The following is a 25,721-nucleotide window of genomic DNA, read 5'->3' on the forward strand; positions in this document are numbered from 1 at the left end:
ATCAATCAAACATTGTTTAGAAAGCACTATTCATACACAAATGTAAAACAAAGTGCTTTTACAGTGATTAAAAACAATCCCACATTTCCTTCCGCCCACCCACCTACCCAACCCCCACAGCTGCCCGACCCCACACAACCAAACAACCCACACGCACACACACTCACACACACTAACATGATAAAATACATAAAACCACACATAGTAAAATGTGAGGCTGAATACAGGCAAACCAGTTGAGAAAGCAGCATCAGAGGAGCCGTCTACACCAGGAGCAGAGAGACGTCCACCGCCACCAGGAACCACCACAGGGCCCAGGGGAGAGATGAAGCCCAAGCACCAACTCTCCACCAGGAGCCCACAGGACAGAACCGGCAGCCACAGCCGACCTCCGCTCCTGAGGCAGAGGGCTCCTACTGAGAAAAATATGCCCAAAAATATGCCTAAAATAACTAAATATAATAAAATGTGTACAATAGAAACAAGTAAAAGTAGAAACTTCAATCAAAAGCTAACCAAAATTATTATTATTTTGCTACAGCGCTACAGTTTTGTTGCTTGTTTGGAAGAAGGAAACTTGTTTACGCAACACATTTGACATTATCACTGTTTTGAGGATTAAAATGTGTGTGTTTCATGTTAACTTTGCACAAGAAGTGACTTTTTTTTTTATCACAGACATCATTTTTATTGAACCGTATCGAATCGAAAGTGCACTGTATCGAGATATGTATCGTATTGGCAACTTCTTAATGATACCCAGCCCTAGTCACAAGCTAAGTATTACCCAACAGGTTTTCAGTTTTGCCTGCAATGTGCCACAGTAGGGTATTAAAGATATCCATGGAGACAAGCAGATGACACTACCAGGCCAAGTTACAGGTGTAATCTACGGAGAGGTGAGCCTATAGTTGCCTGTAACTGTACGGTAAATTTAGCAGTGAAACATCTCTAATCGAATAAATGTCAGGCAAGTTTAAGGTCAAGCAATAACATCTCCATGGAGACATAAGGAAAGCAGACCCACCACCAGAAAAGTTACACAGTGTAGATTAAGAAATTGATGCACAAATAAAGGCCTTTAAAACTGATTACATTTTCTGAACTCCAAATGGCTGGTCTAATGGATGATTAAGCTTTTAGTAGTCGCAACTGCAGTTCTAGTAGAGTATTCAAATAATATCATTTTCACACATCAGTAGTTTCACTGGGATACTGACTCTTTTTTCACATCCAGTTAGACCCGTTCACATTTTACGACTGTAATTTCATATCAGCTTAAACTTGCTATATCACAAATTGCTGCTACACTGTCTGCCCAGCTAGCACTAATTTACCAAAACATTCCAAAATCCTGTCCTTATTTTCAGACCGTACATTTCATTTGCTTGCCCACCTCCAAAACCTCCAGTAGAGAATCAGTCGTTGAGTGAACTGTGTCACGGTCCTCCATTTTGAGCCCGTAAGGTCGCACCAACCCTGTGTGAGTCTGAGGAAGAAGGGTTACACTGCGTTCTTTTTACTTTTGTCAATTTGTCCTTTCCATTTTTTACCCTGTTCCAATCGTGGGTCCTCTCTCAATAAGCACTTAAGACATAACCTTGAATGCCTCTGTCGCCTAATTGCCAACCGTACAATTAATCACAATATGAAACTGTTTAAGGACATTGCTCAGCTCCGAAACAGGCAAGTGACAAGTGTGGAACTGGGAAGGTTTGTCCATCCTTTTTAACAACAAAGTGTATTTAATGCTGTCTTCATTTTTGACTAATTTTCACATGACTAATGAAATGGGTTTCAACTGAGTGGATTTCTTATAATTAGGCTTTCACTGTATTGAATGGTTGTTGCCAAGTCAATAGATAACGCCGTATTTTAAGATATTTAATTACATTTTAATCATTTTGAAGTAGTGATGGGCGAATGGAGCCTCGTGAAGCATTGACACCTCAGTCGCAATATTGTCTGAAATGGTTCGACGTGTCTGAGGCCGCGGAGAAACACTGACCTCTAGTGGACAAATTTAATAATAAGACAATACTTGTGTGCAGAGCATACACCGTACCTAACAACAACAACAATAATAATGATGATTTAAAATAATATGTAAAGAGCAACATAAATAAATAAGAAAAGTAGGTGTTACATTGTTAGGTGGAATTAGATCAAAGTGATCCCAAACCATGGATCGCTTTTTTCCACTTGTAGATGCCATCGAAAATGAAACAAAGGCCAAAAGTCGCCAAAAGTCACCAAAATCACCACTAACGTCACACAATACTCCTCACTACCCAACATTTTTTAGAAATATTGGTGCATCTTTTATACTGTAACAGTTTAGCGCTCGTCAAACCACAGAAGTGCGCTGAACACTCTGAAGCACTCTGAACCAATCGCAGAGCGGAACATTCGCTGGGCCAATGAAACGCTGCGATACACTGAAGCGACTGATACGCAGAGCAAAGCAGTAGGGGGAGGGACAGACACTTCCACACTTTGGTCACGTGAGCGGCTGCTGCAAGACGAGCTCCGAGGCAGTGCTTCGAAGCAGTTTGTTTCAGAAAGAACGAGACGTGCTCCGGAGCTCCGTCTCATTTGACCATCACTACTTTGAAGTAGTCAGTGATGAGCTTGGGCCTTTTCAGAGGTTTATAGCCAATTGTTTGATAGTAAAAGCATGTTGTTTGGACATTCAGACTCTTGAGGAATAACTTGGACTATATTGTCTGGTACTAAATAAAAGTCAGTAACTTTTCAAGTAACTTTTGAACCTTATTATTACTCAAATACGTAAAACCACGGAGCGTTTTCAGTTTATCTCTACATTGCTTTTGGTTCGGTTGGGTGAGTTTGAGCTCCTCGCTGATCTTTCCATACACAAGGGAGTCTTTGTTGAGTTTTATTCCTCTTAATTTGGATATTTTCATTGGCCCAAATTTGTTAAAGGGCATTCCCCATTAGACCACCTCAAACCTTTTGCTGCTGCCATTTTTAAAGGGAATAATCACTGATAATACGTTACTCTCGGTGTATCGGTGCAGTAACCAGGGTAAGAGCAATTGTGCCAAAGACCCAACTCTGCATAAAACTGCTAACCCTGTATTTCAAAATTGTACAAGCAAAAATGATTCTTTCAGTAGTTTGTCAGTTCAAACTTCTGTATTTTTGTAAAATCTTCAGAACGCATTTAAATGTGAACATAAGCCTATTATTAAAACATAAATGGCAAATCTAATTGCAACCACAAAGCTTGTCAGAAAAATCAACAATTACATATTTTTGTTTAGCTCTAATGCTCAACTAAGCTAATTCCTATATCACTGTCAATTCCACCATAAAGCTCAAAAGTGTTTGGATTTATGTTTGAAAAAGCCGTAGCAACTGCAGTCAGAAAGCTACTGAATACCTAAACACATTTAAATTACAAAACAATTCATTTTCAAGTCAGCGCGGTGTTCTCTGAATGCAGCCCCATGTGAATAATTCCACAGGATGCAGCGCTTAGATTAAAAGCCCCATTCCTGCTTTGCCTTTCTTTCCTCGTAAAGTAAAAGTTCGGCTCCACACCTGCAGCCTTTTCATCTATTTCAATCCTAAACACATTTTTCAGCTCACAGAGAGGGGTAATTTCCTGCCTGGAAATATTGCGTGTGGCTTGTGGATATATAAAAGCAAGCAGAATGTGTGTTTTTGTTCGACTTGGAGTGCAGTGCTAACAAAGACAGCTCTTGTTTGGATAACATGGTTTGTAGCCAAGGCATAGATCTCCCATCTCCTGCTGATATCTTCCATTTTCTCTCCCCTCTTTTGGGCCTCTGCGCTTTTTTATGAGTGTGCTGTGCTATTGCTGCGGTAACATGGGTGGATGAGTGATGGTGTCTATTAGTAAACATAGCCCCTATATGTGCCACCGGCCTAAAGATTCAACCTCTCTCTCCTGGTTCTTACCTTCACACCGCTGCTACTCCATCCATCGTCCTTATGGTTGTTTTTCATAGCCAGGCTCTTGCAGCAGAAAAGGGGGAGGCTACGCAACCATTTCTCTTCTGGGCTGTGTGCAGAACGGGTGGAGAATGTCAAACGTTGGGTAGGGAATTGCGAGTGCTTTCAACAAAGGACCAGAGCTCCTAATATGACAGATGTTGCGTTTATTGCAGAGAAATAGCTGCTTGGTTGAGTCGATAACTAAAGTGGTGAAGAAGTTATGTTGAGGTCATCTTAAAGTGACGGCTTTACACGGTTTTCTAATTGTTACTTAGTTTGGAGGGATAATACTTGTGTTAATTTTTATTATAGTGTTTTAGAAAAAAAAAAAATTGAATAAAAGTACAAAAATACAGGAAGTGGCGTTGACTTTCAAAACCAAATACCTCTACCTATGTCATAAGCACACACAATTTGATTTGATTAAAAAAAAAATTCAAGCACACACAAGGGCCCATATTGCACTATTTTCTGATTGATATTGTAATATTGTTTCCTCATCAACATACCTGGACTTGTGTTTTGTTTCATTCACACACAAACCCTGCAAATTAGGCTACGTCCACACGACAACGCTCCTGGATTTTTATTTATTTTTTTTGCGTGCTGAAAAAAATTTGCATCCACACACGTGTCGGATCAATAAATATTCTCATCCAGATGACAGCGGAGCACTGAGTGAAAATGATGTAATACAGATGCCTCACCTGTATGTGGTGCTGTAAACACGATACAGTCAGAGCCACTGGACACACAATACTACAAAGAGCGCATGTGCATAAAGTCCTTCTTGCAATGACGGGGTCGCAACTTCATTGTTTTGCAAAAGCTGCGGTTTGCTCTCCAATCTGGAACCCATTTTCAAAAACCACCACCCGAAACACCAGCTCCAAGTGGACTAAAGGCCAAAACGAAAAAAATTCACAGTTTCGACCAAAAAATGTTGTCATGTGGACGCCACCTTAGACTGAGTTCTTCTCTCAAACTAAAAACTCTTGTGATGTCATGTGGTAATACAGTGTGTTTTTAAAACTCCACACACTTTCACTAGAATCATTTGGATGATTTCAACCCGGGCACTGCCAGTCCCTACTAAACTAAAGGTAAAAGGTAGCTGTTAACTCAAAAATTGCCGCTTGATGACTTCACAAGGGCAATTTGAGCTTTAGACGTAGACAGACTAAAAATAAAGGCTTACTCACGCATGTGTGAATGAAACAGAACACGATTCCAGCTAGGTTTTTGATTAGAACAGCATTCTAACATGGCTTAAATAGCAAGAATCATTTTTGCATAGTAAAGGACGTTTATTGATGCATGTGTTTTATTAATCTAATCATAGTGCAATTTAAATGTTTTGTCCCTTGTTTCCATTACGGTAACAGTGGAATTACCTCTGCATGTGTCATATCTGCTGCCCATGTCCAACCAGGAAGTAAAATGAGAAACTTCACGAAAATCAGAAAAAAAACTAGACACATTTTTTTTGTAAAATCTTAAATCTAATTACTACATGTTAACTATGTTTTAGTGAAATGATTTGTCTAACCTGTCATATGCACTTTAAACTAAGTGGATACGTTTTACAAGTCGATTCATAAGCTCTCTTTTCAACCTCCACTTGAGCACTGTACACTGTTTAAAAAAAACTCATTTCACAATTAGCCTTTCTGTAATTAGCACACCGAGGTAATTGCAGCGGATGCGCAATTAGCGTTATGTAAAGTACTTAGCTCCCAGGCTCAGAGGCCAATCAGCTTGCCCCTTTCTGCTGCACTTGTGATGATGCGCACGATGCATACTAGAACTTCCTCTTCGTACCCTCTTCACACAAAATGGATCAGTTGGGGTCACATGCTCCACGAGGAAGTTCGAGCTCCGTCTTCTTTTCATGTGAATAGTGGAGGAGAGGGAGTTCTCTGTCATAGCAGCCACAGCAGCACAAATCCCCCTGATTACATTCTGGACTACATTCTCCCCATACAGTGAAAACCAAATGTTCCTGCGCAGCGTGACTGACTCATTGCCTGATTGCCAAAGAATCCTCCATCCTCTTCCCCAGTCCTCTAGCATTCTAAAAAAGCCCACTTTCGTCAGCCAGCGTTAGGCTCATAGTGGAGATGTGTGCTAACGACAAATTCGGCTAATCGTGTTTTTATCGTGTCTCCAAATGTCAACATTGGTTTAGCGCTAAGTAACCCGTGTACGTGTTTGTCTGTTTTAGGTCACACGAGATACAACAGCTCTGCAGTGGGGCTTTTCAACCTTTTGGACAGCAACAAAGACGGCAGGTAAATACCACAAATATGGCATCTCGTTCATATCACTTTTTTTCAGTTTTGTGAATAGTTGTTATTTTTATGCTGATTTAAATCCATGCCTCTTTTGAAATCCACAAATTCTCAAATGGAAGGCCATGACCTAAAATGAATGGTTGCATAGAATGACAAAGACTAATTTTGTTTCACTACATGATCTGATTATTTCAACGACCAAAATATAATTATTTAGGAAATGAACTGCTCTCGTAAGGACTGGGTATGAATGAGATGATCACGAGGGACCAACAATCACAAAATAAATTCTACTCTGACTGTTAAACATGCACTATCAGGCAAAGCAATAACATTTCAAAGCAGTAACGTTTCTATTGAGACAACTTGCCTGCAAACCCAATAATTTCTAAGAGGGAAGCAATTTTTTTTCTGATTTGAACAATTCTCTTGCAAAGGTCTATTTACAAAGTGCTTCTCACTCACAACATCCTGTTACCAGGAGAAATAACGAAAAACCAAACAACAAAAAGTAGTTAGGAAATCCACCAACTGCATTTATATATATAGATTTTATTTGATCATATATATATATACATATATATATATATATATATATATATATATATATATATATATATATATATATATATATATATATATATATATATATATATTTTTTTTTATTTTTATTGGTCGGTGCATGTTATCATTGTGCCAGCAAGCAGCTTCAACATAGATATACCCTGGTTAGCACAATAGCTAAATTCCATCTGTTTTTCTTCAGGCAAGTAAGAAAATGAAACATTAAAATTAAAGGGAGAGTCTGGAGTTTTGGACACAGGGCCTCATTTCCTAGTGAGTGTTGGAGACATGTGGAGACACTTTTAAAAATATTACATCCACTCCTTGTATTTGCAGAGGTCGCTGGTGCTAGGCTAGTGCATGTCAATGGCCATAGTTATCCTGCCACTAAAAACAGTCTTACCCACTCCACAAAACACTTGAAGCAAATCTATTATAACACCAGACTGTCAATGTGAATGTGTGTTTTGATAGAACAATGTTTGAAATAAAACTAACCATGCATCGCATGAATCGTCGCATGTTGAGGGACTATTTTCTCATATATCAGTCCGCCGTTGCCAAGCTTTCTATCAGGAAGTACAACTCGCTGCTGCTCAGACATAAATCCTTCAAATGCGAGGCTGGTTTTACTTCTAAAATTATTCTATCACCATAGACATTCACATCGACAGTCTGGTGTAATAATAGTTTTGCCTTGGCTGTTTTGTGGAGTGGGTAAGACTGTTTTTAGTGGCAGGATAACTATGGCCATTGAGTGCGTATACATGCACATCAATAACCCGGTTATGATCGGGTTTTTTGAGTATCCCGGTTTCTTGATGGTGCATGTAAACGCAGTAACCCGGTTTCAGTAACCCGGTTATGGCAGTATCCCGGTTATTAGAAACCGGGTTACTGTAGCTGGTTTATTCCGATAGTAACCGGGTTACTTGTGGCATGTATACGCAGTACCCTGGTTACTGCAACATAAAGTTGAGTGCGCATGCGTCCAAAAGACACTTTCCAGCCTTTCACCACAACAGTAGTCACATAAATAAATTGACCAACATAAATAAAGTGACCAAACGAGTGAAATGACTGTAAAAATAAAGAGCTGCGCTAAACCTGCAAACGTACAATCTGCACTCGTACGACCTGCACTCGTGTGATCGCTGAAAAGCTAAAACATGAACTATCTCCTATACTCTATACGCACGGAACACACTTACCATCATTAGCGCCTCTTCTGTCACAGAAAGAACACACATAATCCACAGAGTCGTGTCATTTAGTCCAAAAGAAACTGATCACATCAGCGGCGCAAGGAGCGAGTTGTTTTTGTCGCCGCTAACAGTTTATGCTAATTAGCCAAACGGTTTTAAGTTTCGTTTCTGTAAAACGTAAACAAATGTGATCAGAGCTGAATTATATTATCAAACGGGCTGATGTAGCTCTATAGTGTTTATGGTTTATATGTTGTAAAGTTGAGTTTATTTATGCAGAAGATTTTAATGAAGAATCTGCACAGTGGATTGTGGGAGATCTCGTAGCTCCTTAGCTTCTTATGCTAAAGGAGCTCACGGTTTGTATTTTTCCTGGTTTATGAAATTTATTTAAGTTAATTTTTGCACCTGCGCATTTGTAAGATTATGTCAAGAAACCGGGATACTCCATTTGATCATATATACGCGGATATGAGTATCCCGGTTTCTCAGTGCGGTGCAGTAACCCGAATACTGACATAACTGGGATATGGCTAATAACCGGGTTATTGATGTGCATGTATACGCACTCATTGACATGCACTAGCCTAGCACCAAACCTGCAAATACAAGGACTGAATGGAATATTTTAAAAAGTGTCTCCACACATCTCCAACACTATGGCTAACTAGGAAATGAGTCCCAATGTCCAAAATTCCAAACTGTCCCTTTAACAACAGTAGACTAGTTGATTTTGACACTAAAGAATAGACTCAAACTAACAATCTATTCAGGAATGGTCAAATTTTATCCAGTTATCTGATTTTTTTTTTTTTCAACATCGATACGTGCTTAACCGAGTATCTAGTTTTGATACTCGTTTTACTTTCAATTAGTATCTGATCTTTAATACTTTTGACAGCCCTACAAGACATTCAACAAGAAACATCATATCATGCCCTATAAAAGACAAACTTCTGGACCTTTCTTCTAAGTTGGTGCATTACATCACTAAAACTCTTGCACAATTCGCTCTCCCAGCTGACCGGTCCAGATATCCTGTCCTTGGACCAGTAGCTTTCTGACAGGCAGGGAGTGTAAGTGTAAGGCTGAAAAAGCACACCTCTCCTAACCATCAGCATGGGAGCACTGCAGGGCACAACGCTCGTCTTTTCTTCTGTCTCCGCTCAAAAAAACTCATCTCCACATGACAAGCCCGGGCCTAAGCTGCTCCCCTGTCCAAGCCTGTTAATTTTGTACACTCAAATATTTTCGTGATTGTCGTATTTTTGTCGGTGTCATATTTTTCGCCAACTTACCATGACTACATGAAGACATTTTCGTCGACTAAGAGTACAGATATTTTTGTTCATTTAAAATAATTAATCATAAATGAACGAATAAATGAATCATGAAATGAGAAGAGACTAGATCCAAGTTTCACTTTTCAAAACCAGAGCCCCAAACCAGACAATAAACAAACTCAACATTCAAGATTTTAACATCTCCCATGAAGCAATGCAGTACAGATTTTTATAGTTAAAATAAAAAATATGGTTTATGGTTGACTCAAGGTAAGGTAAGGTCAGGTAAGGTGAAGCACACTTTATTGTCCACATAAGGGAAATTTGTCTTGGACACTCTGGACACTCAGTGCTGCATAATTTACATTCAGACACTAACACAAGCATATAGGACACGAAATAAAGCATCATATATAACATTATAACGCATAAAAGATCCAACCATAACATTCTGAATGCAAAATGTACAATCATAAAATGGGGCCCGGCCGATATGGATTTTTTTACGGCCAATATGATACCGATAAAATGGGAGTTGGAGCTGCCAATATATAACAGACAGTATGTTTAGTTATGTAAAAATTCAATTAATCTAAAGTCTTCTAAATCTTCAACTGATTATAAAACTTAGGTCTGGCTCTATTGGATTTAAATTGGGTTTGTTTAAGTTACATTTATTGTTATTTTGCTTCTTTGCGGTCATATTTATAGGCAGCAGGTCGGCTTAATGGCATTTTTGCATCACATTCTAGCCAGTAAAGAAAGAAAGTAAACTACTGCTATGGTAGTGCACTGGTAAATGCGTGTGCACCGTGGTACTTAATGCCGATAAAACAAGCAGTAGTTTTGTTGCTGGCTAAACAGCGCTAAAGTTCACTTTTATTTATCGTCAGTATTGTGGATCAGACTCAAGAGCATTTAAAGCAGCACCTCAGTGTTGTGCACATGGATCTATGGCTGCGCACGGGTGTAAACAAGCCCATGTGAGTGACGTGACTCTGGGGGTGCGTTCAGGGGCAGTACGGCATCACAGACTCAGACAAATTACTCTGCACATAAATACTGATGCTGCACCACATATTAGGACATTTATCTGTCTGTAAATTGGATTAAATTGACTTAATTTAGAGCAGTCAAACTCAAATTCGCTGAGGGCCGAAATTAAAAACTGGAACTAAGTGGTGGGCCAAAGATAATATTTACTGAAAAATTTTAACATCTGCATGTTTTCTCTTCTTTCGAGATGTGTAATTTTAAACCTTTTCTTATTAAAATAAATGTTTAATAATAGTTTTGCTTAAACACTGAATCCAGAACAAGCAAAATATAAAATAATAACAAAATTTTAAATAAATATTGTCTATATAGTCTATTTGTAGCCGGGCGGGTCAGCTCTAATATATATTTGATATGATCTCGTGGGCTAATTATAATTATATCTCGGGCCAAGAGTTTGACATGTCTGATTTAGAGAGTCCAAGCTTTATAATGAGGTATAACATGCCTAAACTATCGGCCCAAGCTTTAGGCCAATAGCAAATATGTCTCCAAGTACTCATATCGGCCGATAATATTGGCCAACTGATATATTGCTCGGGCCCTAGTTTAACCTGCATTCAGTTCAGCACACACATAGGGTCGTTTGCAATTAACTATTATGAATTTGGTCAACTTACATGATATTTTTGTTGACTAAAACAAAACAATATTTGACTGAAACTAAACTGAGCTAAACTAAAAATAATTTATAGCAACAAAAATAAAACATGTCCAAACTCAGGCAGCTTTACTGTACTAGTACATCTGTCATTGAAAGCACCTCTGTAGCAGCCCTAAGTAGGACATGAACATGAGCTCCATAACCAAGCGCACAACAGAGGATGTTCTTCCAAAAGGCCACGGGCTTTGGTAATCCGGTTCTCCACTGTCACTGGGTCCATTCTCACTTCATCCATCATTGTCTTCACTTCTGGCAAACGCGAAACCAGGGCCAAGCACTGCACGCGCTGGAGCATCCCAGTCTGGCCAAGCCTGATAATACTGCCAACATAAGAAGCTATTTTCAACTATTTTATTTGGTTTGGTTTATTTGGTTTCACAACAATACTGACCTTTAGTGTTGTTAGTTCACATGGCATGGTTTAGTTTAGCTGTTCCTCAAAATAAGAAGGAGAATCTGTTGTCTTAAAAATGTGAAAAACAGAACTAGTTAATTTTAAGCAGTTTGCAGTCGCTTTTTGCATTCCAAGCATCCTAATTATTCACCGCCATGAGATTGAGTGCTTTTCACAGCTTGAAGAGGCCATCACTAGCACAACTAGCATGCTAACTACACACTTCATGATTCTCAGACAACAAACAAACAAAACAGATTTATTTTGACCTCAATAGCAGTTTATTTCAACACGTAGAAATTTGAATCGAAACTCAAAACGTACTAAAACGCATACGGGTCCACCTTGTTTTTTTGTTGTTGTTTTTTTACCATTGTAAAATAGAGCCGTTTTCTTACCCCAAGCCATTAAATCATATGAGTAACTATGTTCAGCATTTACCCCTTAACTGTAAGAACAGAATTAGTTTTCACCATTGCAAAAACAAGATAACTGTAGTGTTTCTTGTTCCCCAACTCTTCCATACAACCTTATGCTAATACGTTCTAACTTATATGCTAATTTCCTCTTGTAAACAAATTAGATTTATTATCATATTGCAAATTCTTATTATTTTGTTTTTGTTTGGTACAAAATAGAATATACCCAAAAGACACAGTTCTTGGTTGCATACTGGGTCGGTTAATAGACGATATGGGCTCTAACAGCATGCGCGCAAAGTAACATTATACGAGATGCTTTGAATTAGTATAATTGATGTTACTTCGAATGGGGGATGCAAATAAACCAAATTCACTCATATTTTAGAGTAGAGTGGAGATAATATCCTTAAGAGGGGTTTATTACAAGAATATTTGTTATCTTTTGGTGCTGCTGTGTGTAAGACAAATGGCTGTTTTATGACTATCTGGCTCACATCAATATGTCTGGAGCAAAAACATTAGTTCCACCTAACTTCAGAGCCAGTGACATCTCATCTGTCTGAGCTCCGAGCACACACATCTTTCTCCCAAAACTATTTTTCTGCAATTTATTCTTCATCCAACTTTTATCTAATAAGCTGCGTCGTGTTTGCATTGTTTAATAGCCAATCACCAGCTCTTGTCACCTCCTACTGCATCATTTTCTAACTCAAATTTAGAATGGCTGGAGTAGTGCTTTTGTTTGTATTCCAGAAATCTCCCAAATCGCCCAAAGAGGTCATGTTTAGCCATTATCACTGGCATTTTTGTTAATGGTTAAACAAAAATCCTCCATTAGAGTTCTTCTCTCAGACAGAAAACACTCTGGTCCACCTTGTGATGTCATGTGGTAATATAGGAACTCATTCATATCATTCGTTTGTTTGTTTTTTCAAAATAAAACCAAAAATAAGAAAGCGGAAAAAAACCCCAACTATTTTCTTCGTTATTTGTCTCCAAAACCAAAATGAAAAAATGGATAACAATGAAAAACCAGGACTAAACCAGGACTAAACCAGGTCTAAACCAGGTCTAAACCAGGTCTAAACCAGGAGTGTTGGGACAGGCCCAGAGTTACTCCTGCATAGACTGTCGGGTGATCAGGACTGAGACCAGGACTGAGATCGGGACCAGACCAGGACCAGGGCCAGGACTGAGACTGGGACTTAGACCGGGACTAGACCAGGAGGACAAGATCAGGACTGAGGCTAGGAGTGAGACAGGAGCTGAGACCAGGATCAAACCAGAACTGAGACTGGGACCAGTGGGACCAGGACTGAGAAAGGTTTAGACCTGGTTTAGACCTGGTTTAGTTCTGGTCTAGTCCTGGTTCAGTCTGTACGCGGCGTAAAAGTCCGACATCGCAGTTTAAGTCACAGAAACTGGAAACAGCCGGTATCCGTTTTTTTCCATTATTCATTTTAAACACAAAATTGAAAACTGAAAAAATGAATCATTATGCATTTTTTCAATTTGGTTTTGGAGACGAATAATGAAGAAAATTGTTGTTTTTTTTGTTTTCTTATTTTTGGTTTTATATTGAAAAACGAATGAACAAATGATACACAGATTGAACTCCTCCATTGTGTTTTTAAACTCCACGCACCTTCACTAGAATCATTTGGATGATTTCAGCCCTAAATTGCCAATCTACTGAACAAAAGGTAACTGTTAACTTAAAAACTATCCAGACTTATGATTCATGGTTACAAGAGTCACTTTTGTGTAATGTACGACCTTTAAAGCAATGCATAACTTTTTGGAAGGTGGAATGTTGCCTATGTGAAATAAATAGTTAAAGCCATACTTTGGAACATTTTCCTATGGAGTTATATGTTAGAATATACATGGAAACAAACAGATCGAAGCCAAGTAAGAGTCAAGTTTGTGGAGAAGCAAGCCTGCCCACAGTCTGACCACATGTTTTTCAGTGTAATAAAAACATAATACCTATTTGTTGACTAAAAAGTTGTGTGGTGGGACTTTAAAATATTTGAAAAATATAGTAAATTCTGGTAATAAATACCAAATAAATAATGGGCGTATAAGCCTTTTCTGACTCAAAGCACAGATAGAGCATTACTCCTGAACTAAATTGTTAAATACTAGAAATTCATAGTTGGTTTATATCTTTACCATTCTGATATAGCTGAACTGAAGTTATATTTCTATATTGGAGGCTCTCTAATTCTTCTTTCCGATTCCCCAAATCAGACTTGCACTGAACCGAACGGCCTGTCTCAAACATATGGCTCCTCCACCGCCAAAGCGCTTGTGCAGCAATTTTTCCAATGGAGCGCCGTATGCCCACTTATGCATCCCCACGTCTGTATACTGTATGTACTATTATTCAGCCTGGACCCCTCCCTAGCTCCATCTCTCCACTCCTCCTCGCCTTCACCGTAACTCTCTCTACGGGCTGGTGCTCTTAAATAAACACATTACTAAGCTGAAATATCTGCAAGTACTGCTTATTCCTATGCAGGCCATTGTTTCAGCCCATCAGTCAACTGGATTCGGTGAGCTGGCTATCTCCGAAGCCAGACACGTATCGATGACCATTTGAATAAAGCAGAAGGTAGTGCTTTTCTATGCTACAACGCCAGATTTCCCCCATTCTGTCACGGTTGATTTACGCAGCATTATGATAAAGTTGCTGTATCTGATAGGGCAGCGCGATATATTGCGATCAAATCCAAACTTATTCCTCACTTGCCTTATGTGTGTTGATCATCCTTACTCACAACAATGAGTTTATAAGCCCTTTTCATGCTAAACATACACTTCAGCGTTGATTTCAAGTATTGTGATTCATTCGTGCTTGTTTCATTAATCCATTAAACCAAAGTCATCCTCTCTGAACCCTAAAAATGCTCAGTTTGTGTTTTTCTTATGTGTGTCAACCGTCACTGGACTCGTTTTTCTTGCAAATTGTGTTCACAGCATACGCATGGCTCTATTGGCATAATAGTCACGTTGCCTTACGACTTCATTTATTGTCTCTTTGTTCATTCCCGTTGCTGACAGCAGAGGGAGCTCCAATGCCAAATGCCTCATTGGAAATCAAGGTGCTGTTTATCAAGTATGTTATACAAATGTAGACAGTATTTTTAGTTAGAAAATGTGAAATACTAATCCCAAAGTGCCCAATACTCTTCAATACCTAAGAAGAGGTGAGTCTGGTCACTGTTGCATCTCGACAAGGGTGAAAAAAATGCATAGCACACTCGGTTGGCCAATGTCCAAAAGCTTTTTTATTATCAAAATAACGTTTCGGCAAAAAAAGCCTTCATCAGATATTTTTCTTGTCTTGGACCACAGTACACAAAATGGTTGCCAGCCCAGGTGCCCATATACCCCTCCAATGAATGGGAGGTCCCAAAGTGAGGTCACCCAGTGAGTTCAGCCCATTCTACAACAAGAAACAACAGTTTAGATATTTACATAAAAAACATTTTATAAAATACAGAAATAGTTTAAGTCTATCACAAAAAACATCTTAGATCAAACTCCACATTCAGTCCATGAGAAGCTAGAGTCTTAAGTTGGTGAATCCAGAAGTGTTCTCTTACTCACTGTTTACATCTCCCCATTTTCAGATGAGTGTGATTGACAGGTGGATTAGCCAATCACGGGCACACATGGTCCATCGTATAGGAAAAAATAAAGGAAAAAAACTACAATGATCTAACAAATATCATGGATTTCTGCAGAATTAATGAGCAAAGCAGTAAACTCTGTTCATCTGAGGTGAGACAAAATAGATTTTATTTGTAAATGATATATGACCAATGAACTGAAGAAATCCAAACCAAATCTGATTACTCAATCACATTTGGCCAGACTTAAGATGCAGCAGAGGGCTTGGAGACTAGACTGATATAAATGTGTATAAAAAATACAGAGACATCATTCTGGATTTCCCGGACAAACTAAAAGTATGTTTAAAAGGGATTTTAAGACACAAGAATTCATAATATGTGGCCTTTAATGCTCCTTACTAGAATTAGAAATCGTGCAGGCCTCATACCTGATGCATATTGGCTAGTACTTTGCCCTCTTAAAATCGGATTAGCTAGCGCTCAACTCTTTCTCTTCGCACCAAAAATCTTTGTCTGTAATGGCACACAGCAAAACACTACCCGGTTCTTAATCCACTCGATTGGAATTGCTAATTATCTTGAATGCAGATTTGCAGATAATTGTTCTCTCATTTATACTGTGAACTAATCTCATTTTGATGCCCATTTAGACACCAGTAATTGCCTGATGATAGTTTTTTGTGTTTTTTCTTAAAGTTTTTGAGTCCGAAACAGAGAGAGAGAGACATAGTTGAGTACAAAAATAATGTGACGATTTGACATGCTGCTCATTATTCCGGTAATTGCGTTTACACATAAATATTCAGTCAGTGTTTTCACAGTTTTAGAGCAAGTGTGAAAAAATTCTGTTCATATTTAGATTTATTTTTAGTCTTTGCTTTCTTCTAATAGAGATTCATAAGATCAAATGTGCCTTCACCAGCAGATCAAATTAAAACAGGTTTTAACACACGCCTCTCTGTCATGGTTGATTTATGTAGCATTAGGATAAACTTAATATACCTTAAACGGCAGCGCAAGAGATTGTAATCAAATCAAAATCATAATTTAAAGGCGCTGTACCTGATTTTTACTTAAAATCATGTTTCATGATTTTTGAAAATCATGTTTCATGATTTTTGAAAATCATGTTTCATGATTTTTTTGACACACAGTTAAAGGTCTTGTATTATGCAAAGTTGACTCTTGAGAGCTTTAAGCCATGTTATTTAAGCCTGTTGTTACTTTCTTTTATAAACATACCTGCAGCTGTGTTTTGTGTGATTCAGACATGTTTGAGTAACACTTTATTATTGGTCCGTTTAGATCTCCAAAGCTCAGAATGCACCTTGTGATGTCATGAAGCGGTAGTTTTCAAGTTAAGAGGTCCTTTTACCTTCTGTATCGATAGGCAATTCTGGGTCTGAAATGATCCAAATGATTTAAGTAAAGTTGTGTGGAGGTAAAAACACAGTGGGACACTTTCCTGTATTACCACATGAAATCACAACGTGGAACAAAGTGTTTTCTGTTTGCTTGTTAAACATGTGTGAATGAAACGAAGCACAACTCCAGGTTTGTTTTTGATGAGGAAACAACATTATAACATATATTTAAAAAATAGCATAATATGTTAAGGTGACAGTTTGGAATTTTGGACATAGGACCTCATTTCCTAGTGAGCCAGAGTGTTGGAGATGTGTGAAGACACTTTTTTAAAATATTCCATCCAGTCCTTGTATTTGCAGAGGTCGCTGGTGCTAGGCTAGTGCATGTAAATGGCCATAGTTATCCTGTCACTAAAAACAGTCTTACCCACTCCAAAAAACACCGGAAACAAATCTATTATTACACCAGACTGTCGATGTGAATGTCTGTGTTGATAGAATAATTTTAGAAGTAAAACCAACCTTGCATTTGAAGGATTTATGTCTGAGCAGCAGCGGCGAGTTGTACTTCCTGATAGAAAGTTTGGCAGCGGCGGACTGATATATGAGAAAATAGTCCCTCAACATGTGACGATTCATGCGATGCAAGGTTAGTCTTATTATCTTATCTTATTACATTATTCTATCAACACAGACATTCACATCGATAGTCTGGCGTAATAATTGTTTTGGCTTCGGGTGTTTTGTGGAGTGGGTAAGACTGTTTTTAGCGGCAGGATAACTATGGCCATTGACATGCACTAGCCTAGCACCAGCGACCTCTGCAAATACAAGGACTGGATGGAATATTTAAAAAAGTGTCTCCACATGTCTCCAACACTCTGGCTCACTAGGAAATGAGGTCCTATGTCCAAAATTCTTGACTGTCCCTTTAACCTAATTATTCACTGTGATGACTTTATAAATGCTTTTGTACAACTTTATTTAGTCATATTTTAGTCCTGGTCCAGCTCCAGGTTTAGTCCTAGTTTCATTCTTACTCTGGTCATTATGGCATTATATGGACTTTTCCACCGTGATTTTAGCCACAGCTTCCCCTCACTGCACACACAAACACACACTCGGAGCAGGCCAGTGTGCCAGCTGGCAGTCATTTGGCAACCCACTGCAGGATTAACTGGTACCAGTATGCTGCCCTATAAATAGAGAGTACCAACTGCTCCAGGAAATGAACCATGATGGAGGCTCCCAAAGGCCCCCGAACAGGTTGTGCTTTTTATCCTTCCTCTCTCTCTCCCTCCCCCACTCTCTTTCTATCTCTCTTTCTCTCTATTTTTCTATCTGTGTCTCATCACAGCGAAATGGTCCCAGGTTCACCTCCCGGCTTTACTGTGCGGATTTGCATGTTATAATAGGCCACAGTAGTCTTGACCAAGTCTGACAGGCTGCCTCAGCTGCACTAAACGATGGGTCAAATGGAGAAGACAAATTACCTACGATGAGAATAAAATGTATTTACCAAAATCTAACTTTTCTGAATAAAGTAAAGTTTAGGTGCCATAAACAACCAGATAAAAACTCATTACAGATAATAGATTTATTGAAATTACTTTTTAAATAATTAATTTCTGGTGATGAGACAGTCATAAAGAGAGAAAGAGTAAGATAGAGGTAGAAATTGGTTAAGGTACATTTTATTCTCATCGTAGGTAAATTTGTCTTCTCCATTTGACCCATCGTTTAGTGCAGCTGAGGCAGCCTGTCAGACTTGGTCAAGACTACTGTGGCCTATTATAAACATGCAAACTCCGCACAGTAAAGCCGGGAGGTGAACCTGGGACCATTTCGCTGTGAGGTGAGACACAGATAGAAAAATAGAGAGAAAGAGAGATAGAAAGAGAGTGGGGGAGGGAGAGAGAGAGGAAGGATAAAAAGCACAACCTGTTCGGGGGCCTTTGGGAGCCTCCATCATGGTTCATTTCCTGGAGCAGTTGGTACTCTCTATTTATAGGGCAGCATACTGGTACCAGTTAATCCTGCAGTGGGTTGCCAAATGACTGCCAGCTGGCACACTGGCCTGCTCCGAGTGTGTGTGTTTGTGTGTGCAGTGAGGGGAAGCTGTGGCTAAAATCACGGTGGAAAAGTCCATATAATGCCATAATGACCAGAGTAAGAATGAAACTAGGACTAAACCTGGAGCTGGACCAGGACTAAAATATGACTAAATAAAGTTGTACAAAAGCATTTATAAAGTCATCACAGTGAATAATTAGGTTAAAGGGACAGTCAAGAATTTTGGACATAGGACCTCATTTCCTAGTGAGCCAGAGTGTTGGAGACATGTGGAGACACTTTTTTAAATATTCCATCCAGTCCTTGTATTTGCAGAGGTCGCTGGTGCTAGGCTAGTGCATGTCAATGGCCATAGTTATCCTGCCGCTAAAAACAGTCTTACCCACTCCACAAAACACCCGAAGCCAAACAATTATTACGCCAGACTATCGATGTGAATGTCTGTTGATAGAATAATGTAATAAGATAAGATAATAAGACTAACCTTGCATCGCATGAATCGTCACATGTTGAGGGACTATTTTCTCATATATCAGTCCGCCGCTGCCAAACTTTCTATCAGGAAGTACAACTCGCCGCTGCTGCTCAGACATAAATCCTTCAAATGCAAGGTTGGTTTTACTTCTAAAATTATTCTATCAACACAGACATTCACATCGACAGTCTGGTGTAATAATAGATTTGTTTCCGGTGTTTTTTGTGGAGTGGGTAAGACTGTTTTTAGTGACAGGGATAACTATGGCCATTTACATGCACTAACCTAGCACCAGCGACCTCTGCAAATACAAGGACTGGATGGAATATTTTAAAAAAAGTGTCTTCACACGTCTCCAACACTCTGGCTCACTAGGAAATGAGGTCCTATGTTCCAAAATTCCGAACTGTCACCTTAACATATTATGCTATTTTTTTTAAATATATGTTATAATGTTGTTTCCTCATCAAAAAACAAACCTGGAGTTGTGCTTCGTTTCATTCACACACATGTTTAACAAGCAAACAGAAAACACTTTGTTCCACGTTGTGATTTCATGTGGTAATACAGGAAAGTGTCCCACTGTGTTTTTACCTCCACACAACTTACTTAAATCATTTGGATCATTTCAGACCCAGAATTGCCTATCGATACAGAAGGTAAAAGGACCTCTTAACTTGAAAACTACCGCTTCATGACATCACAAGGTGCATTCTGAGCTTTGGAGATCTAAACGGACCAATAATAAAGTGTTACTCAAACATGTCTGAATCACACAAAACACAGCTGCAGGTATGTTTATAAAAGAAAGTAACAACAGGCTTAAATAACATGGCTTAAAGCTCTCAAGAGTCAACTTTGCATAATACAAGACCTTTAACTGTGTGTCAAAAATCATGAAACATGATTTTCAAAAATCATGAAACATGATTTTCAAAATCATGAAACATGATTTTTAAGTAAAAATCAGGTACAGCGCCTTTAAATTTATGATTTTGATTTGATTACAATCTCTTGCGCTGCCGTTTAAGGTATATTAAGTTTATCCTAATGCTACATAAATCAACCATGACAGAGAGGCGTGTGTTAAAACCTGTTTTAATTTGATCTGCTGGTGAAGGCACATTTGATCTATGAATCTCTATTAGAAGAAAGCAAAGACTAAAAATAAATCTAAATATGAACAGAATTTTTTCACACTTGCTCTAAAACTGTGAAAACACTGACTGAATATTTATGTGTAAACGCAATTACCGGAATAATGAGCAGCATGTCAAATCGTCACATTATTTTTGTACTCAACTATGTCTCTCTCTCTCTGTTTCGGACTCAAAAACTTTAAGAAAAAAACAACACAAAAAACTATCATCAGGCAATTACTGGTGTCTAAATGGGCATCAAAAATGAGATTAGTTCACAGTATAAATGAGAGAACAATTATCTGCAAATCTGCATTCAAGATAATTAGCAATTCCAATCGAGTGGATTAAGAACCGGGTAGTGTTTTGCTGTGTGCCATTACAGACAAAGATTTTTGGTGCGAAGAGAAAGAGTTGAGCGCTAGCTAATCCGATTTTAAGAGGGCAAAGTACTAGCCAATATGCATCAGGTATGAGGCCTGCACGATTTCTAATTCTAGTAAGGAGCATTAAAGGCCACATATTATGAATTCTTGTGGTCTTAAAATCCCTTTTAAACATACTTTTAGTTTGTCTGGGAAATCCAGAATGATGTCTCTGTATTTTTTATACACATTTATATCAGTCTTAGTCTCCAAGCCCTCTGCTGCATCTTAAGTCTGGCCAAATGTGATTGAGTAATCAGATTTGGTTTGGATTTCTTCAGTTCATTGGTCATATATCATTTACAAATAAAATCTATTTTGTCTCACCTCAGATGAACAGAGTTTACTGCTTTGCTCATTAATTCTGCAGAAATCCATGATATTTGTTAGATCATTGTAGTTTTTTTCCTTTATTTTTTCCTATACGATGGACCATGTGTGCCCGTGATTGGCTAATCCACCTGTCAATCACACTCATCTGAAAATGGGGAGATGTGAACAGTGAGTAAGAGAACACTTCTGGATTCACCAACTTAAGACTCTAGCTTCTCATGGACTGAATGTGGAGTTTGATCTAAGATGTTTTTTGTGATAGACTTAAACTATTTCTGTATTTTATAAAATGTTTTTTATGTAAATATCTAAACTGTTGTTTTCTTGTTGTAGAATGGGCTGAACTCACTGGGTGACCTCACTTTGGGACCTCCCATTCATTGGAGGGGTATATGGGCACCTGGGCTGGCAACCATTTTGTGTACTGTGGTCCAAGACAAGAAAAATATCTGATGAAGGCTTTTTTTGCCGAAACGTTATTTTGATAATAAAAAAGCTTTTGGACATTGGCCAACCGAGTGTGCTATGCATTTTTTCACCCTTGTCGAGATGCAACAGTGACCAGACTCACCTCTTCTTAGGTATTGAAGAGTATTGAGCACTTTGGGATTAGTATTTCACATTTTCTAACTAAAAATACTGTCTACATTTGTATAACATACTTGATAAACAGCACCTTGATTTCCAATGAGGCATTTGGCATTGGAGCTCCCTCTGCTGTCAGCAACGGGAATGAACAAAGAGACAATAAATGAAGTCGTAAGGCAACGTGACTGTTATGCCAATAGAGCCATGCATATGCTGTGAACCCAATTTGCAAGAAAAACGAGTCCAGTGACGGTTGACACACATAAGAACCGTGTAGGGGAAGTCCAGCTCTTTACCTGTGACGCAACAGCACAAGAAAAACACAAACTGAGCATTTCATTAGCATGAAAAGGGCTCAGAGAGGATGACTTTGGTTTAATGGATTAATGAAACAAGCACGAATGAATCACAATACTTGAAATCAACGCTGAAGTGTATGTTTAGCATGAAAAGGGCTTATAAACTCATTGTTGTGAGTAAGGATGATCAACACACATAAGGCAAGTGAGGAATAAGTTTGGATTTGATCGCAATATATCGCGCTGCCCTATCAGATACAGCAACTTTATCATAATGCTGCGTAAATCAACCGTGACAGAATGGGGGAAATCTGGTGTTGTAGCATAGAAAAGCACTACCTTCTGCTTTATTCAAATGGTCATCGATACGTGTCTGGCTTCGGAGATAGCCAGCTCACCGAATCCAGTTGACTGATGGGCTGAAACAATGGCCTGCATAGGAATAAGCAGTACTTGCAGATATTTCAGCTTAGTAATGTGTTTATTTAAGAGCACCAGCCCGTAGAGAGAGTTACGGTGAAGGCGAGGAGGAGTGGAGAGATGGAGCTAGGGAGGGGTCCAGGCTGAATAATAGTACATACAGTATACAGACGTGGGGATGCATAAGTGGGCATACGGCGCTCCATTGGAAAAATTGCTGCACAAGCGCTTTGGCGGTGGAGGAGCCATATGTTTGAGACAGGCCGTTCGGTTCAGTGCAAGTCTGATTTGGGGAATCGGAAAGAAGAATTAGAGAGCCTCCAATATAGAAATATAACTTCAGTTCAGCTATATCAGAATGGTAAAGATATAAACCAACTATGAATTTCTAGTATTTAACAATTTAGTTCAGGAGTAATGCTCTATCTGTGCTTTGAGTCAGAAAAGGCTTATACGCCCATTATTTATTTGGTATTTATTACCAGAATTTACTATATTTTTCAAAATATTTTAAAGTCCCACCACACAACTTTTTAGTCAACAAATAGGTATTATGTTTTTATTACACTGAAAAACATGTGGTCAGACTGTGGGCAGGCTTGCTTCTCCACAAACTTGACTCTTACTTGGCTTCGATCTGTTTGTTTCCATGTATATTCTAACATATAACTCCATAGGAAATGTTCCAAAGTATGGCTTTATCTATTTATTTCACATAGGCAACATTCCACCTTCCAAAAAGTTATGCATTGCTTTAAAGGTCGTACATTACACAAAAGTGACTCTTGTAACCATGAATCATAAGTCTGGATAGTTTTTAAGTTAACAGTTACCTTTTGTTCAGTAGATTGGCAATTTAGGGCTGAAATCATCCAAATGATTCTAGTGAAGGTGCGTGGAGTTTAAAAACACAATGGAGGAGTTCAATCTGTGTATCATTTGTTCATTCGTTTTTCAATATAAAACCAAAAATAAGAAAAAAAAAAAAAAACAACAATTTTCTTCATTATTCGTCTCCAAAACCAAATTGAAAAAAATGCATAATGATTCATTTTTTTCAGTTTTCAATTTTGTGTTTAAATGAATAATGGAAAAAACGGATACCGGCTGTTTCCAGTTTCCGTGACTTAAACTGCGATGTCGGACTTTTGCGCCGCGTACACACTGAACCAGGACTAGACCAGAACTAAACCAGGTCTAAACCAGGTCTAAACCTTTCTCAGTCCTGGTCCCACTGGTCCCAGTCTCAGTTCTGGTTTGATCCTGGTCTCAGCTCCTGTCTCACTCCTAGCCTCAGTCCTGATCTTGTCCTCCTGGTCTAGTCCCGGTCTAAGTCCCAGTCTCAGTCCTGGCCCTGTCCTGGTCTGGTCCCGATCTCAGTCCTGGTCTCAGTCCTGATCACCCGACAGTCTATGCAGGAGTAACTCTGGGCCTGTCCCAACACTCCTGGTTTAGACCTGGTTTAGACCTGGTTTAGACCTGGTTTAGACCTGGTTTAGTAATGGTTTAGTCCTGGTTTTTCATTGTTAATCCATTTTTTCATTTTGGTTTTGGAGACAAATAACGAAGAAAATAGTTGGGGGTTTTTTCCGCTTTCTTATTTTTGGTTTTATTTTGAAAAAACAAACAAACGAATGATATGAATGAGTTCCTATATTACCACATGACATCACAAGGTGGACCAGAGTGTTTTCTGTCTGAGAGAAGAACTCTAATGGAGGATTTTGTTTAACCATTAACAAAAATGCCAGTGATAATGGCTAAACATGACCTCTTTTGGGCGATTTGGGAGATTTCTGGAATACAAACAAAAGCACTACTCCAGCCATTCTAAATTTGAGTTAGAAAATGATGCAGTAGGAGGTGACAAGAGCTGGTGATTGGCTATTAAACAATGCAAACACGACGTAGCTTATTAGATAAAAGTTGGATGAAAGAATAAATTGCAGAAAAATAGTTTTGGGGAGAAAGATGTGTGTGCTCGGAGCTCAGACAGATGAGATGTCACTGGCTCTGAAGTTAGGTGGAACTATGTTTTGCTCCAGACATATTGATGGAGCCAGATAGTCATAAAACAGCATTTGTCTTCACAGCAGCACCAAAGATAACAAATATTCTTGTAATAAACCCTCTTAAGAATATATCTCCACTCTACTCTAAAATATGAGTGAATTTGGTTTTTTGCATCCCCCATTCGAAGTAACATCAATATACTAATTCAAAGCATCTCGTATAATGTTACTTTGCGCGCATGCTGTTAGAGCCCATATCGTCTATAACCGACCCAGTATGCAACCAAGAACTGTGTCTTTGGGTATATTCTATTTTGTACCAAACAAAAACAAAATAATAAGAATTTGCAATATGATAATAAATCTAATTTGTTTACAAGAGGAAATTAGCATATAAGTTAAACGTTAGCATAAGGTGTATGGAAGAGTTGGGAACAAAAAACACTACAGTTATCTGTTTTTGCAATGGTGAAAACATTCTGTTCTTACATTTAAGTAATGCTGAACATAGTTACTCATAGATTTAATGGCTTGGGGTAAGAAAACGGCTATTTTGCAATGGTAAAAAAAAAAACAAAAAAAACAAGGGGACCCGTATTGTTTGGTACGTTTTGAGTTTTCGATTCAAATTCTACGTGTTGAATATAAAACTGCTATTGAGGTCAAAAATAAATCTGTTTTTTTTTGTGTCTGAGAATCATGAAGTGTGTTAGTTAGCATGCTAGTGTGCTAGTGATGGCCTCTTCAAGCTGTGAAAAGCACTCAATCTCATGCGGTGAATAATTAGGATGCTTGGAATGCAAAAACGACTGCAAACTGCTTAAAATTACTAGTTTCTGTTTTTCACATTTTTAGACAACAGATTCTCCTCTTATTTGAGGAAGCTAAACCAAACCATGCCATGTGAAAAACACACTAAAGGTCAGTATTGTTGTGAAACCAAATAAACCAAACCAAATAAAATAGTTGAAATAGTTCTTATGTTGCAGTATTATCAGGCTTGGCCAGACTGGGATGCTCCAGCGCGTGCAGTGCTTGGCCCTGGTTTCGGTTTGCCAGAATGAAGACAAGATGGATGAAGTA

The 25,721-nt window shown here is 38.6% G+C and overlaps 1 protein-coding gene across 1 annotated transcript in view; it reads left to right on the forward strand.

The window, feature by feature from the left end:
- The window catches only part of LOC110159334 (glucosidase 2 subunit beta-like), a 384,952-nt gene that overhangs the window by 27,715 nt on the left and 331,516 nt on the right, over window positions 1–25,721 (forward strand). The window contains 1 exon segment of the mRNA XM_020923884.2: window positions 6,209–6,275. Within this exon segment, the coding sequence (XP_020779543.2) occupies window positions 6,209–6,275 (67 nt within the window).

This window comes from Boleophthalmus pectinirostris, unplaced genomic scaffold (genome assembly GCF_026225935.1).
Source record: "Boleophthalmus pectinirostris isolate CB_2022bp ecotype Guang Dong unplaced genomic scaffold, ASM2622593v1 HiC_scaffold_20, whole genome shotgun sequence".
NCBI classification, from domain to species: Eukaryota; Metazoa; Chordata; class Actinopteri; order Gobiiformes; family Gobiidae; genus Boleophthalmus; species Boleophthalmus pectinirostris.